At 39.9% G+C, this 16,875-nt stretch overlaps 1 protein-coding gene across 1 annotated transcript; it reads left to right on the top strand.

Annotated features, from left to right (window-relative positions):
- Positions 1–13,028: 13,028 nt before the first annotated feature.
- Positions 13,029–14,413, top strand: LOC307119171 (fish-egg lectin-like; the record flags this gene model as incomplete). Its single annotated transcript, XM_079805250.1, has 5 exons — positions 13,029–13,086; positions 13,206–13,433; positions 13,606–13,817; positions 14,031–14,155; positions 14,269–14,413. The coding sequence occupies 5 exons, from the start codon at positions 13,029–13,031 to the stop codon at positions 14,411–14,413; spliced, it is 768 nt and encodes a 255-aa protein (XP_079661376.1).
- Between the last annotated feature and the right edge of the window lie 2,462 nt (positions 14,414–16,875).

The raw sequence follows: 16,875 nt of genomic DNA on the forward strand, positions 1-16,875 counted from the left end.
AGGTTGGATGGGCTCGGTAGTACGTCGTAGACAGCCTGGATCAGGAACCGTATGCGGTGGGGGTCTGCTTTCCACAGCTCTGCCCATGAGACTCTACGGTCCACTGCATGCTCCCATCTTGTCCAGGCTCCCTGCTGCCGCATTCCAACCATCCTACTGGCCCGCTCCTCCTCTACTGCGACCCGCACCTCTTGCTGCACCAGTGATCTCCTGTCCTTCCCCTGTGCCTTGTTGTAGTGAGATGTTGTGCCGCTACCCAGGCCAGCTCTTCCCTGAGTCACTGCTCCTATCAGTGCCCTGTGCCGTAGTTGTGACTCAGCCACATCCACCGCCTCTGCTGCCCTCCACTTCCGTCCTGTCCTCACCTCGATCCCAGCCTGGGAGTACTTCGGGTCTTGTGACTCTCTGTATTGCAGCACCTCCCTGGCACGGCCCACCTTGAACTCCTCATTCAGGCTGCTGATGGGAAGCTTCAGCTTGTTGTTCGGGCCATACAAAGCGATGCTGCTCAGGCTTCGAGGTAGGCCCAGCCACTTTCGTAGAAACCTACTGACTCTCCTCTCAAAGCGCTCGATGGTGGAGATGGGAACCTCATAAATCAGGAGGGGCCAGAGTATCCATGGGAGGATGCCGTGTTGGTAAATCCAGGCCTTGAACTTGCCCGGTAGGCCTGACTTGTCCACTGCAGCTAGCCAGCCTTCCAGTTCAAGGTTGGTTGCATGGATGGCTGCGTGTCTTTCAGGCTACAGTCGAACACCTTTCCCAAGCTCTTCACTGGTTTCTCAGTGATTGATGGTATCTGGGTCGTGCCAAGTGTGAAGCGGAACTTGTTGGTAACCTTTCCTTTCTTCAACACCAGAGATCTAGACTTTGCTGGCTTGAAGCACATGCGAGCCCAGGTGGTCATCTCTTCCAAGCCCTTCAGGATCCACCTGCCCCCTGGGACGTGTGGTGTTGTCACCATCAGGTCATCCATAAAAGCCCTAATGGGCGGCTGGCGAATACCGGACTTGGTGAGGGGGCCTCTGCACTGGACCTCTGTAGACTTTACCAGCATATTCATGGCAAGTGCGAATAATATCAGACCTTTCTCAAGCCTGTGCCAGTCTGATGCTGTAGACCCCTCAGAGACTCTCAGACTGAAACTATCGTAGTAGTCCAGAATGAGGTCTCTAAACTTGTCTGGGATGTGGTGCCGGCGCAGGGCCTCCTCAACCAGTTTGTGGGGTATGGACCCATAGGCGTTTGTAAGGTCTAACCACAGCACCACCAGGTCCCCCTTGTTATCCCGGGCTTCCCTGATCTGCTGTGTGACCACATCAGTGTGCTCCAGACACCCCAGCACCTTCGGGACCCCTCCTTTCTGGACCGAGGTGTGAATGTACGAGTTCCTCAGGAGGTAGTTGGTCAGCCGCCTAGCAACGATGCTGAAGAATATCTTTCCCTCAACGCTGAGCAGCGAGATGTTTCTGAACTGGTCGATGGTCTTTCACTCTTTCTCCTTAGGAATCCACACCCCTTCTGCACACCGCCACTGCTGAGCAACCTTTCCCCTCCTCCATATGACCTTCAGGATCTTCCAGAGCCTGTGGAGTAGCCTCAGGCAGTTCTTATAAACCTTGTAAGGTACCCCACTAGGTCCTGGGGCTGAGCTTGCTCTGGCCGTTTTGATCACCTCCTGGATCTCCCTCCAGCTGGACTCCTTCCCGTCAAAGTCCAGCCAAGTGCTGGCAGTGGCCCAGATCTTGGTCCCTGGATCTGTCACAGAAGGTGTCTCTGAGGTGATGGTCGATCTCAACTTTGGAGCAGGTGAGCCGGCCACTCTACTTCTTCCCAAGAAGCTGCTTTGTGAACCCAAAGGGATTCGCTATGAAGGCAGCCCGCTTCCTGGGCCTCTCTTTCCTCCTTCTCCTGTGCCACTCCGCTCTCCTCAGAATCATGAGCTTCTTACGGAGGATGACACGCAACTCTGCTAGGGGACCCCTCTCCTCCTCCCTCGCCTCCTTGAACCTCCTCCTCAGACTCTTCAGCTCTTCAGTCACTACGTTCCTGCTGGATCCTGCAGCCTATCTGGCAACCTCGAGTCAGGGGGGAGGGGGAGAGGGGATACACCGCTCTACAGTCATTTGAAAGTGAATGCAGTACCAGTTTTGGCCACAATCTTACATACATTTCCTTTAATCTCTGCAATCTGACATTTTTCTTTTATGCTCAATCCTGATCCCCTTTCTTTTTGTTTCTTTAAAAACTTTGACAGATGTGAGCAGGCACCAGGCCGGCAACGGCCGCTCAGAGCTCATATACCCACCGAGAACAGCTTCATCTCGGTCAGGCCTTTCGGGAATTTACCGCAGGCTCTTACTATATTTAAACATGAGATATAATAAATTTGGGGTATATCAAACGGGCAATCTTTGGTCTTATTAATCTATTACTTGTTCCAGAGCAAACCGATTTGAGTTAAGGGGAAAATTAAGTTTCATGACTTTCTATTTAGGCTATTTATCTTAAATCCTGTAGGGCCTACTAGATCACTGCATTTGTACATTTGACTGAATGTTTTGCTTGTGTTTAGTTCCTTTTGTCTTTTATAATGGCTATTGTTGTTCATTTAAATATTATTGTTCAATAAATAATATTTTATATAAATATGCATTTGGTATTGAGATAATTTGTCATTAATACACATGATTCTAATTTGGAGTCCTGGTTTAAGCCACAGTCCCAAGACATCATCTTATTGTTAGGCTATATGATGTTTTATTAACAAAGTTTGGGATGAACACATTCAAATGATCTACCCAATCCTCATGTCATTCTAACCAGCTGTCAGCAATCAGCAATCAACATGTCTACCCAATCAGCATAAGTGAAGGACTATATAAATATCCAGTCAACTCCCCAATGTTCATTGACAGTTCTTCAGCATCCTTCCACCACCCTGTCTTCCTCACACTCACCTGGTTACTTTACTAACCAGAGATTTGAGGGGAGTACTCTGGGTTCAGCCCTCTCCTCGGAGAGCACGCCAAATATGCATACTATTACGCATACTATTTACTATCTGATTATTTGTAAGTGTGAACTTGTGAACTCCCCATTAAATTAACTAATCTTTCATCCAACCTGTTGATATGTACTATTAGGACTTCTCAAACAGGTGGAGGCTGGCTGGAGGTGATCAGATCCCTGCAGGTGTCACCCTTACAAAAAAGAAGTTTATTCAAGTGAGCTATTAGTATAGGCCTACTTCTTAAAAAAAAAAGTATACTTTCAGTCTACTTTGTATGTACTTCTCAGAAATATACTTAAATGTGCACTTTAGTATACTTGACTTGTAGGATACTGACAGAAAAGTGTAAGTATATTTGGCCTTTACTCAAACTTTTGATCAAGATATACTTAAAAGTATATAAGCATGGGCGTCGGAACCATTGTATGTGGGTGGGACAAGACCCACCCACTTTTTACGATCAATGATATTGGACCCACTCACTTTTATTGTCTCTAACATTCAGCACATGTCTGTTTACCTACCCCTAATCGATAAACACGTATTATTAAACACATATTAGACGCTTTATTTACACTTTTCTAATATTTTCTTAATTTGTATTGAAAATAAATGCCTTTCCGATTTGATATGTGATGGGAAAACGGAGAAGATTGATATCGGCGAAAGCCGGACTCGAACCGCAGTTCGATTTGTGTCAAAACTACATGCCGTGCGTCTTACCCCTACAATACTGTCACTCTCAATGATGTGGCGATTTACGTAATTTTGTCTTTCTGACCTATACGTTTACCAAGTAAAGCGGTATTGTACTTAATGTAATTGGCATCTACTTCAGTAAAACATTTCTGAGGACCCACCCACATTTTTTTTGCTTCCGACGCCCATGTATATAAGTATTCTAAGTATACTTGGCTTGTAGTTGTGTTTACTCTTTTGATTGAGTAGCTTTTTCACATAGTTTTGCATATTGTCTTATAAACTTACATTGTTGAAAAATATTGATTTATAATGAAAAAAGATAAGTTCCTAATTCTGAGTATCTGAATTTTTAACGGCTAGTCCCCTGGTAGTGTACATGGGAATTTACTTCAAATCAACTTCACTCTTTCCCTGCTATTAACTGATTTTTCTGGCTATCCATGTTTTCACTGTTATACGGAAGGGGGCGCTATTATGCTTCTTTTAGTACAGAATCTCCGAATCAAAACACAGGTGAAGAAGAAGCAGAAACAAGCCATAGAAGATTGCTCACGCAAATGTAAAATAACGCAATCATAAAGAAATTAAACAGCATACGTTCAAAACGGCCTAATGTTACTGAATGAAATGTTGAACCCATGAAGAGGAAACGACTGACAAGCATTGGAGGAGTTGATGAACTCGATCTAGTCCATCTGTGTTTTGATCTTCGTTCGGAATCTGATCCGGATGAAGTCTTTGACTAAAATGCAATTTTGTTTAAAATGTTGCTTTTTAAAAAAATTATTTATGAAAGCTAAACTAGTTGTTTACTACTTTCAAAGTGTACTATCATAAACAAAAAAAATTACTACTTGTATTAAAATAGTAAACTACTAGTATACTTATAAGTTCACTTGTACAGATGCAGTACAAATACTGTTACAGTTATAGCACACTTAAATGTATACTTTTATATACTTAAAGTAGGCACATTTAGTCCTGAGCCGTATTGAATACTTAAAAGTTTACTATTAGTACATTGATATTAGTATACTTGCTAAATAACGTATACTTAAAAATATACTTGAACATACTTAAGTAGGCCTATACTTAATAAAATTAACTTGAAGTATAATTTTCCATAAGGGCAGTATGAATGATGACATATTCTGTTTAAATATGGATGCAGTGTGGCAAATTTTATAATTAAAGTATTGTGTAGCACAAAATTTCGATTGTTCTAATTAAACTAAATAAAGAAACTGGGGTGTAGACAGCAAACAGTGTGACAATATTTGGTTGACTGCTGTGTTTCTTTCGGTCTTGTACAGGACATCTTTATTGATCCTGGAACAACATTCCAATAAATTAGCTGATAAACTTTTTTGACATTTCTACACTTTATACTGTTTATTCGGTTTCTTTTATCATGCCCATTTCCTCTCAATCCCTTATCTTTTCTAATATTTCCAGATCAATGTCAACCTCTGGGAAAGTCCATGCACCGGTACCTCTCCCCATACAGGTGACATGTTACATTTAATATCTGCAATCTGACATTTGTCTTTTATGCTCAATTCTGTTCCCCTTTCTTTTTGTTTACATATTCCCAGCAGTTATTTAATACATCAGTAGCCATGTGATTTCCAACATAACTCTTCATATATTTCCAGTATATCAGGGAACATTTTAGTCTTGTAAAAAATCTGTGGCATTTAATTTGCCTAAACCAGTAGAGCATTAATTTTCTAAAGCTCCATACTGTATTTTAATCAGTGAATAGTCAGAATGAATCTGATTCTTTGAAAAAATCAGTGGATCCCCTGCTGAAAAATCCAGCTTTGCTGGTCACCAATATAAGGTATGTTTTGCATGTTAGGACCAGCTTAGGATGCTGGTATGCTGGTGGACCAGCATATGTTGTCTTTTGCTGGAATGATCCCAGAAAGACCACAACAAAACTTGTGAATGTGTTACATATCACGTTTCTTGGTGTGTGTTAAAGACAAGGACAATTTTACCAATTCATTTTTATAAATGATTTAATTAAAAAAAACGCATGTTGCTGGTTACATGTTCACACAGTAAGTTTTCATATGGTCCCAATCGAGTAAATGTAACACTCAGTGTTGCAGTTAGTGAAATAAAGTACACTACAAGTGATGATTGAGCATTAGACACCTGATGTTAACAAGCAGAATCACTGAAGATAAGAGGAACAACAAGAACAAGAAAAAGAGGAGAGATGAGCAGAAACACAACAACTACAACTGACTTTCAGACACACAGCCTTCGAAGAAATCAACAGCAAATCAAATCAATCTCACCAGAGGATGATTAAACAACTCCAAAAACAGAATTACCATATTCACTTATTACAAACCAGTTTGGCTTTATTTATTTCATATGGTAGGCTACATGAACAGATTGTTTCTTTGCCACCTCTGCAGTGCAAAGTATAGGCAGTGCAAAAAATCGGTAACACGCTTAGCATGTGTACTTTTTCATTTTGTGTTGCAGCTAGGAATGGGTATCGAGAACCGGTTCCATTTTCTCTTTCTCCGTCCGGCGAGGCTTAGCCATCCGATGCCATGAGTCTTGATCTCCCATCGGATGCTGCGAGAGCTCTCCTGGTCAGTGTCTATTTTTTCTCTTTCTCCGTCTGGCGAGACCAGGCCACATCCAACGCCATCTGACGTTGGATGCGGCCTGAGACCTCCCGCTCCAAACCACGTGCCCCCGTTCTTCGCTGACAGTTTATCAGCATTCCTTCACCACCCCATGTTTTTTCCACGTGTGTTGGATCCAAAAAAGTAATATGTGGGAAGGCTGGCTCTGTGTCTTGCTTGCAGTGCCATCCCCCTCTAACAGGGCGATACGAGCACCTATTTGTTCTTCAGATGAACCCTGAATCGAGTTCCTCCAGCATCCTTTGGCAGTCAGACACGGCAGAGGCGCCTGATGCCAAACCCAGTACTCATGTGCATGCCCGGTCAGTCAGCCCTTGTACGGGGTTAGATGCCCATATGCTGTGATTCCCCCTATGTAATCCCATATGTGTAACTGTCCACGATAGGGTTTCCCTGTCGGTAAACCTGTGTCTTTCCCTGGGCAGTTCTGCTCTGCCCCTCGAAAGTGACTGACTGAATGGGAATGTCTAGGTTACTACCAATGTAACCCCTGTTCCCTGAAGGAGGGAACGGAGCTTGCCACAGCCCTGAACTACAGCTGAATGGCCGGGATCCTAGCTGTGTCTCATTTAATTTAATTTTGAAGGCTGCGTCCTCCAGAGGACACATCCTGTGAAGGATGCGATATACGGAGTGTCCTTAATCAGGATTAAACGAGACGTCCTTCGTACGACACACAGGCAGGAAGTATCATGTTGCTATGCCAACACGTTCACAGCGCCGTTGCGCCCTCACACCATTTATATGAATGAAAATTATTTCTAACTTGAAAATAACAATGAAATGTTTCTTGCCTTGACAGCAAAGTACTGTTCTAAACGTTTAAAGCTACACTGTGTGATATTTTCCCCCATCTAGCTGTTAAAAGGTTTATGACCATCCAGTGAAGGTTAGTTTCTGTTCCTCTCAATTCCGATTTCGTTTAAACTCCTACGGTGGCCGATTTAGTCCAAAATTAACATGGCTTCCAGTTCGACCTCGTCCACATTCGACACGGTGCCATCGAGTGTTAAAACGCGAAAGGCGAAGCTTGAATTTACAGGTATGTCCCTCTTTGGCTAATGTACTTTCAAGATGGAGGGGCAACATGGCGACCCGCATTCGAACCCCTCACCCATATGTATTTTCAATGGCATATCATAAACTTACGAGAATACTTTATTACTTGAAAGAAGTAAATATACATTAATGAGCACATATATTTTTGAAAGAACGAAGTGTTTTTAGCTAAGAATAAACTAAAAAGAAATACACAGTGTAGCTTTAAGTAGTTTCAAGCTTGTTTTTGTTTTTAAGCTGTATTACCTCAAATAGATAGTTGTGGTAAACAGGATTACAAGTGTTTAGTGATTTTTAAAGCTACACTGTGTAACTTTTTTAGTTGATTTTTGTAAAATAACTTCTTTTTTGCTTTTCAGTGGTTTCAGTTTAATATGTTGCAGGCTCATTTATTGATAATAAATAATAATGTTAAAAAAAGTACAATAATACTGGGCTTGTTTTTTTTTTTTTACATGCGGTGTCTTATTTGTCATGGGAGAGATGGCAGACTGGTTAAAATGTCTCTATTGACTTTCCTTGTCACTAAAATAATACATCAAACAAGTGTGGGGATATAGAGAGATAGCCCATATTTACCTGTATCTACAACACCCCAAACACACACACACACACATTACATATTTTGGCTATATAAAGGATCCCTCAACATCATTCGGAAACATTGGATGCACGTTTCTAGTACCTGTATCTCAGAAGAGGAGAATCCATACTGACTGCTGAATTCTGAATTTTATCAAGAGATAGAATAAGAGGTTATTAGGGCCCAAGCCCAAAGGGCGCAGAGCCCTATTGTTCCCCTAAGGATTATTCTTTGTTTTTTTTTTTATTGTTTTTTTCGACTTCTCGGGTACTTTTGGGGCACTTAACATGCTCGAAAACTCTTGAAACTTTGCACACACATCGGAATCCGCGGCCATCAGAGCCGGGCTGAAGCTGGTACCCGGGCGTGGCAGGGGGGCTCGACAGCGCCACCTAAAGTGGGGTCTGAAAACTTGGTCTATATATCAAACACACTTGCACGTACATGTATGAAACTCGGTACACATATAGACGTCATCGGGCCGAACAACTTTCGTGCTCATAGTTATGCGTCAGCCCAACAGGAAGTGAGCTATTATGGGTTGTTCGGAAAACGCATGCTCTGGAATTTAATATACTCCTCCGAGGCCATTGTTTCAATCATTGCCAAACTCGGTCAGCATGAAGAGAACATATCCAGGATGCTAAATTGCGAACGGATTTTTGATATCTCAAATGGTTTGGCCGTGGCGAAGCAACAAATTTATGGCGAGAAAAGGGAAACAGGAAGTGTGTAATAACTTGTGCAAACATTGACTGATTTGGATGAAACTTCAGCTGTGTGTTCGTTGTAAGAAGCCGATCGCATGGATATGACTTTTGTGAGTCAAAGTTATAGCGCCACCAACTGGCAGCAGGAAGTGTGTCACTTTCAAAAATGCTTTGAATCACCATCTTATTGTCACACGATTGACTTCAAACTTCATCAGTATAATGTGAAAACATGACAGATAGAGACATATGAATGAATTCCTGATATTTCAAATAATGTTGCCATGGCCACATGTCAAAGTTTAATAATGTTTTTGGCTGTGTGTGTGCCCTCCCCTCTATCACCAAAAGGGGGCAGTGTTGTATTATTTTTGAAACTCCCTTTCTCTGTATGTGTGCTTGTTAATGTGATTCATGAGGACACAAATGTGTATGATGACATGGGTATTACACTGATATTACAACGTAGTGGTTAATGTGGACATGAACTATGACACTATATCACTACAGGACTAATTTTCTAAATGACATTTGAGTTACAATTCTTTTCACCTGACAGCCGTGATTTCATGTACTCATTCAGACAGAACTCTTTTTTTAAAACAGAGGAGTGTGAGTGTGTTTTCTATACATGTGCTTTACAGAAGGTCATGTGCTGTGTTTGCAAAGATCACTTTTGACACATTTGTCTTTAAATTCATTATTTACTGACATAGTTCAAATTTATAAAAAAAAAAAAAATTCACATTATTTTCTACAAGTGTCTGTTTATAAGTGTCTTTTTTCACAGAAAGTTTGTTTGAACGTGAATATTTGTATAATTCAGTTTCTGAGTTTTTACGTTCTCCTCGTAGGCGATTTATTCAATCTCCACCAAACTCGGTCAACGTGAAACGGAAGCTTAACGCATTAAAAATATTTAACGCAAATAACGCAGCGTCCGTTTTTATATCCATTTTTGCTTAGCGTTACATGATCACGCTCCTATTCATGTAAATGCTTCCAAGCGCGACAAGACACAAGAGAACACGCTGTATGCCAATGTCCTGTGTGTGTGTGTGTGTGTGTGTGTGTGTGTGTGTGTCAGTGTCCTGTCTGTGTGTGTGTGTGTGTGTGTGTGTGTGTGTGTGTGTGTGTGTGTGTGTGTGTGTGTGTGTGTGTGTGTGTGTGTGTGTGTGTGTGTGTGTGTGTGTGTGCAGGCCCGTCGCGACAAGGCAGGCAAACCAAGCAATTGCTTGGGGCCTCGAGCTGGCCTGGGGCACCAAGACAGCGACAGGTTAAGAATAAAATGAAACGACAAACTGTGTGAGCGCCCCATTGATAGTCAATGCAGTAAAGTGCAATGACACTGTTATCGGGATCCCCCTTAAGGGGCCCCTCTCAGAAGTCGCTGACAGCAGCCAGCCAACAACGCGATCTCTGCTGCGGCAAAATACAAAATCTTCGGATTTGAAGCGGAATTTTATGCTTCAGGAAGCCAGAAAAGAAAAAAGAGAAAGGAAGAGGAGGATAAGAAAAAACAAGATAGTGGTATGTGATAAATTACACTGGATAAAATAGCTCTACTTGTCTTGTACAAAAAAAGTGTAAGTTTGCAGCAGGTAGGCTAGCAAAAATATGTTTATGTTAGCTATCGTTACCTGCCTGACGGCAAATGCTGCTTGTAACGAACAGTTAGTGCAACTTTTTTTTCGAACAGACGGAATGACATGAGATTGCTATAGCTTTGTAATATGTTTTGATGAAAGTGGCATAGCATGCTATACTAACTATTATTTATGCTATGCATAAATAACCTGGAATAGTTAATATAGCATGCTATATTAACAATTATTATAAACATTATTTAACCAGAAAGAGGCAGAGGAACATGATTTTTTTCATAGCTTATCTTAATGTGCTAGTGTCGGGATATACGGTAGTGACAGTTTATGCAAATATGACATTATTTTTATGAGTTACCAATAGATCTTGAACAATTACTTTATTCTGTGGCAATTTTTACACTATTACATTTTGAAGTACAGTATCAGGACAACCCACATGTTTGACTGGTACTGTTTACATGTTTTACTGGTACTGCCCACGTTTTACTGGTACTGTTTATTAAACTATTTAACAAGGTATTATAGTCATCGGTTGCAACTTTACAATAACCATCCAGATAATGTTTATAGACAGTTTACAAAACAACTAGTAACCCTAAAGTATTCCCAAAGTGTTAGGAATATCTGGTCCGTCTATCTATGTAAATGTAATGTTTATAGATGTTTAAAAAATGGTTACTTAAAGGTTTAAAAAAAAAAATGTAATGATACAGTGGTGTTTTTTGCAAATGTTTTCAAATTTTATGCACAGTATTTGCAACAACAGTATTTGCACTGTAAACCTTTTTATTAATATATAGTGTGGGTGAACTTAAACTGTATGGCTATGCTGCGGTGTGTGTGTGTGTGTGTGTGTGTGTGTGTCTGTCAGTGTCCTATCTGTGTGGATGCGTCTCATGTCAGCTAATCAAGGGACACTGACACACACACACACACACACACACACACACACACACACACACTCGACGCATAGATAGACTCGCGTCAGTTTCCTGCTCACATCGAGTTCTCTTTTGCTCTTGAACAAACAATAACACAGAGGATTTTGAGTATTCTCATATTAGAGTCTTAAATTAGTTAAATAACGTCTTAAATGAACTTTAAAGAGTTGTGAGGAAATGAGATGCGCGGGACCGCGCGTGAGATCCGCGGTTGTTCTTAAAGTGACAGGAGCACTGATGATGCCTGTCATTAATGTTCATCAAAGAACAACGGGAATAGAGAAAATTGTTGCTTTAATGATGATTCATCTATATTTCATTTATTATTTATGCAGTTAAGGAAGGTTTGATAACTATTACATTTCTGTATAACAGGGAAGGCCATGGGTAAATATAACATTTATTATTTTGGGATATAATCATGGTATATATAACATAATATATATATAACATATATAGGTGGAGGGGTGTTTATTACAACATAATCATGGTTTATGAAGACATTTCATGTGTCCCCGTAAATCAAAATAGCTTTAACAGCATATTAAACAATTTTTTAATAAAAATGTAAAAATGCAGAATGTTTTCTGTGATGGTAGGTTTAGGGGTAGTGTGTGTGTGTGTGTGTGTGTGTGTGTGTGTATGTGTGTGTGTGTGTGTGCGATATGTAGGCTTAGGGGTAGTGTAGGGGGATAGAATGTACAGTTTGTACAGTATACAAACCATTAAGTCTATGGAATGCCATCTGCCTGTCTTTCCCCTTCCCCCTCTCTATCTGTGTGTGTGTGTGGGGGGGGGGGGGGGGGTCTCTCTCTCACCCTGTGAGTTTGTGTGTGTGCCTTTCTCTCAGTCCTTACCCTCCCCCTCACTCTCACTACATCATTGTGTTTGTGTGTGTGTGTGTGTGTGTGTGTGTGTGTGTGTGTGACTTTCTCTCTTGATCATAATTTAACCCTTTCATATAGGCTATCACAAATAACTATCACTTGAAATAAAAACGTCATGTGATGTGTTTGCCAAGATCACGTATGATGCACATGTCTTTAAATTAATTATTTACTGATATAATATAAATGTATTAAAACATAAATTTCACATGATTTTATAAAAGTGGCTATTTATAATAAACTTCCATAAAATGTAGACACGCATCTTACTCTTACCTGACACTGATATTAAAATCATCTTTGCAGTTTCTGTGATTTGGCTCCATTTATACATTTTTTATTAAAAGAAATTTATTGGACCACCCATATTGAAATGAAAGCATGTTTTATGGTGCATAAGATTGGTGCACAAATGGTAGCTAAGGTAGCTCAAAAACACATGAAGAGAAGTGTTAGAATAAAACAACATCAGCATTCGAATGGTATTCTGAACTCATTCCAATTTGACCTTTGACATAATCTGACATGAAATTCATATAAATTTAATTGATCTCATAGATGTGGCTGTTGTGGTTTGTGGTCATAGCAGCACCAACTGCTGCAGTTAATGTGGTGAATTCAGATGACTTTGACATAGTCCTTTTATGTTTTCCCATTTTAAATGCCTATTGCCTGCCGTGCACAGTTAAACTGATGCCACCGGGGTGGCGGTGCCACCGGCTTGGGCCCGTCATCGCTGCTCGCAGCTTTAATCTTCATTTTATTACTGTTATTTTAATATGTATTATGTTTTATCCTTACTCATATTAAATGCACTTGAATTCACTAAATGATTTCTGGTTATGAACAGAGCAATGAAGGTTTATCAGAGCATCCTGCTACTCTTCAGCTGCCAGTTCCTTCACACTCTGGGTGAGCTACTAATGTGATTTGGTATATACTGTATATATGTTTTTTTTTTATTTAACAGTATTTAATTAATTTGTGAAAGTGTCTATTTGTACTCATTATTTTGCACCATGTGTTCACAGCTTTGAACTGTGTGAATATGTGTGGCAATCTGAAGCAGATAGACGCTGGGTCCGGTTCAGTGGTTGGAGTGAACAATCAAAATGAAGTGTTTGTCCTATATAATAATGTCTTCACAAGTATGCACACGTCTTTAAAGCACGTCAGCGTTGGCCCTGCCGGTCAGCTCGGGGTGGATATGACAAACAACATCTACAAGTTTCAGGGTGGCAGCTTTGTGAAGATTGGAGGTGAAGAGACTGACTGTGCAGAGCGCAAAATCATAAGATATACTTAATCTGTTATTAATGACTAGCTTGGAGTCATTTTTTTAAAACCACAGTCCAAATGACATCAGCTTATTGTTATTCTTTCAGTTAAAGTGACTAATCTTTCATCCAACCTGTTGATTTGTACTGTTAGGCCTTCTCAAACAGGTGGATGCTGGAGGTGATCAGGCCGTTGCAGGTGTCAATATGATTGATGACATATTCTGTTTAAATATGGATGCTAACAACAAATGGCTGTCCAGCTCTGTTCCTTGGGTTCCAATTGGTGGGAAGCTGAAGTATTACAGCTGTGGCCCATACAGCTGTTGGGGCGTGGACAGCACTGATCGAATCTTCATCATGAGGGTAATGTCACAATGTTAAATACAAGGGCTTGAGTACAAGTTCAAGTACACCAGGGTTTTAAAAGTACAACAATAAAGTAGACTTCACGCAAAAAGTTTTTTTTTTTTTTTTTTACATAACTAAAGAAATAAAGAAACTGGTGTGGGGGCAGCAAACACAGTTTCTTGATGTGACTATGGTTTACTGGTTTGTGTTTCTTTGGGTCTCGTGCAGGTCGTGTCTAGCAATGCCTGTTCCGGGTCCGGCTTTCTGAATATTCCTGGATTTCTGTCCATGATTGAAGTAGCAACTGATGGCAGTGTCTTTGGTGTCAGCTCTCAAGGGGCCTTATTCCAAAGGTGAACTAAACAGACATCATATTAAATGTTGAATGAACAAAAGTGATGAATTTTTCAAGAATAATTTTCTGATATAAATCAAATGCTACATTAAAGAAAACATAATTTTGCAGAACTGGCATCACTCGAACCATCCCTGCTGGCACAGACTGGATCTCAATGGTTGCCTGTCCCAATGGTCACAAGCATGTGAGCTCTGACCTGGGAATGCTGTGGGTCATCTGTGTTGACGGCTCCATCCGTAAATGTACTTCATAGTCTGTCATGAGTCACTGCAGCAACAGAGGAGCTCAATCATTAACATAAACCTCAAAGTAATGATGGATGGATGGAAAGTTTGATTAATATTTCTTCTCTTTTTCTTGCTTTTGAATCAATAAATCATTGTGATAGCATTATATAAGTGTTGTTTCTTTTTTTGCATCATTTGGTTCAGTGGTTCTCAAACTGTGGAAAAAATGTTTCATGTTTTATTTTTAATGTCTGATACATGTTTTTGCATCTATAAAGTCCACATTTTGGATTATATTATTAAATATATTAATATATTTAGAATATATATTTTAGAATATATTAATACATATCCTGACACTCCAAGCTTTATAATAGCAGTGAACCGCCTTCCGTTTTCAACTTATGAAAAAAGTGTAACTGATGTGACGCATGATGTAGTAAGTGTTTTAAACGAGAGGCGTTTTTCTTTCTTCGCAAGTTGAATATGGAGGGCGGTCTGGCAGAAGCTAGATATAATGGAATCGTAAGCTACTAGTCATAAAAAGAATTGGTGTCCTTGACCGATTAGAATGAAACGCATACATTCCAAACTGGATGAAGGGTCCTCAATATTTTGGCCCTTACAAGACATAATATCATAAAATATAATATTTTTCCCCATCGAATAAGGTCTACTGTACAGTAGAGATGTCAGTTAAAGGGTTAAGTTACATTTTAGGTTGGATATTATGAAAGCAAAAAGCACTAAACAAGACCAAAAACCAAGTATTCAAAAAACTATAGATCTGTTGTAAGATTTGTTTTGTTTGGATGATTCTAGAGACATTCACGATTATGTAGATATATGTCAACAAAAAATACTTATTAGTAACATGAAAATAACCTTTCTTTGGGAGGGTTTGCCTTCGTTATGCTTCCTGGAAGTAGAGGTAGGAAGTAGGCAGCATGGATGATATCTAGAAAAATACTTACAAAAGGAAAATGACAACTATACACTGCGGCAACTATAGTTTTTTTTTTTTCAAAAGCAAGTTAGCAAATTTCTTAAAGCTAAGAATCACTCTTACTCTCCCAGTTATTTAAGACAGCTCGAGAGGTCTCTCAAGTGGTTAGGAGTTGCCAGTAGGGGCTTGTGATGGCACTGAAGAGAGAGACGTGCGCAAATCTTTTTAGAAGAGGAAAAATGTTTTTGAAATGTTTGACAATGAGCAGTAAATCAAACGGTATTGTTTGGACAGATCAGGCATAATCTTTGTCAGTGCTGGATTATGTTGGGTTAAACTTGCCTTTTATAACATTCTGCTGTTCAACTAATTCAGCAAGCAGTAGCGCTTCTTCCTCCCGCCAGTTAGGTTTTCTTTTGGAGTCCATGGTGGCTGATTATATAAAAAAATCTAGGCTATAGGCAGGTCAGTTAACAGCAAACCACTTTAACATTTTTAATTAAGACATGGTGGAAAACGTGTTTATCTTTCATTTCAAATGTGTATATTGTATTGTCTTGAAAATTCTTTATTGTCAAATGTGTGTTGAATGTATACACCTCTTAGGAATTTCACCTTTCAATGTGAATTTATCTGAGAATATTCTTAAATATGGACGTCTATTCAGTGATTGGTTCATGCCTATGCCATCATCCAAAATCCAGTTTGTGGCACAACAAAGTGTCGTGAAACAACTCTAAGACTGACACTTATAGTCCTTCACTTCACTTAAAGTATATGATTGAGGTGCTTGATAACCAACTTTTAAGCGCAGCTTTGAGTCAAGAATTTTTTTACTCTTAAGTCAATTCTTAGCAGCGTTCTTGTGAGCATTTCTCAGATGCTTGATAAATACGGGCCCTGTTCTTTTCTTTTTAAACATAAGACAAGACTAAATATCAAAATGATCACAAGACATTATTGTGTACTATTTTGATAAATAGTAAAATAACAAGTAAAAAGTAGTGTCATTTGCACATGCACGTATGCCGCTGAGAGTTAATTCCTTTGAGGTAAGGTTAAGGATTGTGATAATAATACCACACTTTGTTTAATGTCAAAATATAGGCCTAGTTCAAATAATTAATGTTGCTCAAGAGCCCTTTAAGAGAAGTCTAGACTGTTTGAATTTTTTTGGTAAAATAATAATACTAATGATTGTGATATGATAACGAAAGTTTTGTTGACATTTTTGGTTAAACTGTTTAAGGTGCACTATGTAACTTTTCTGTCCACTAGAGGTCGGCTGTTAAAAACAAAGGCGTAGTTTGATGACGCCAAGTTTGAGCGCAGAATCTTGGGACATGTGGTCTTCACCTCACAGCTGGTGGAAAAGAATCGAGATAGGACTCGGGCAGAAATCATGTTCATGGATGTGATTATTAACATTACTGTAGTTTGAAGCAGAGTAGGACCGAGTGTTGTGGAGCTGAGCAAGGCCGCAGGAGCGATTGGGAGCAGCGGGACTTTTATTATGACAGTTCAGTTCAGTTTTATTTCATC

Source organism: Gobio gobio (assembly GCF_949357685.1).
Source record: "Gobio gobio genome assembly, chromosome: 22".
NCBI classification, from domain to species: domain Eukaryota; kingdom Metazoa; phylum Chordata; class Actinopteri; order Cypriniformes; family Gobionidae; genus Gobio; species Gobio gobio.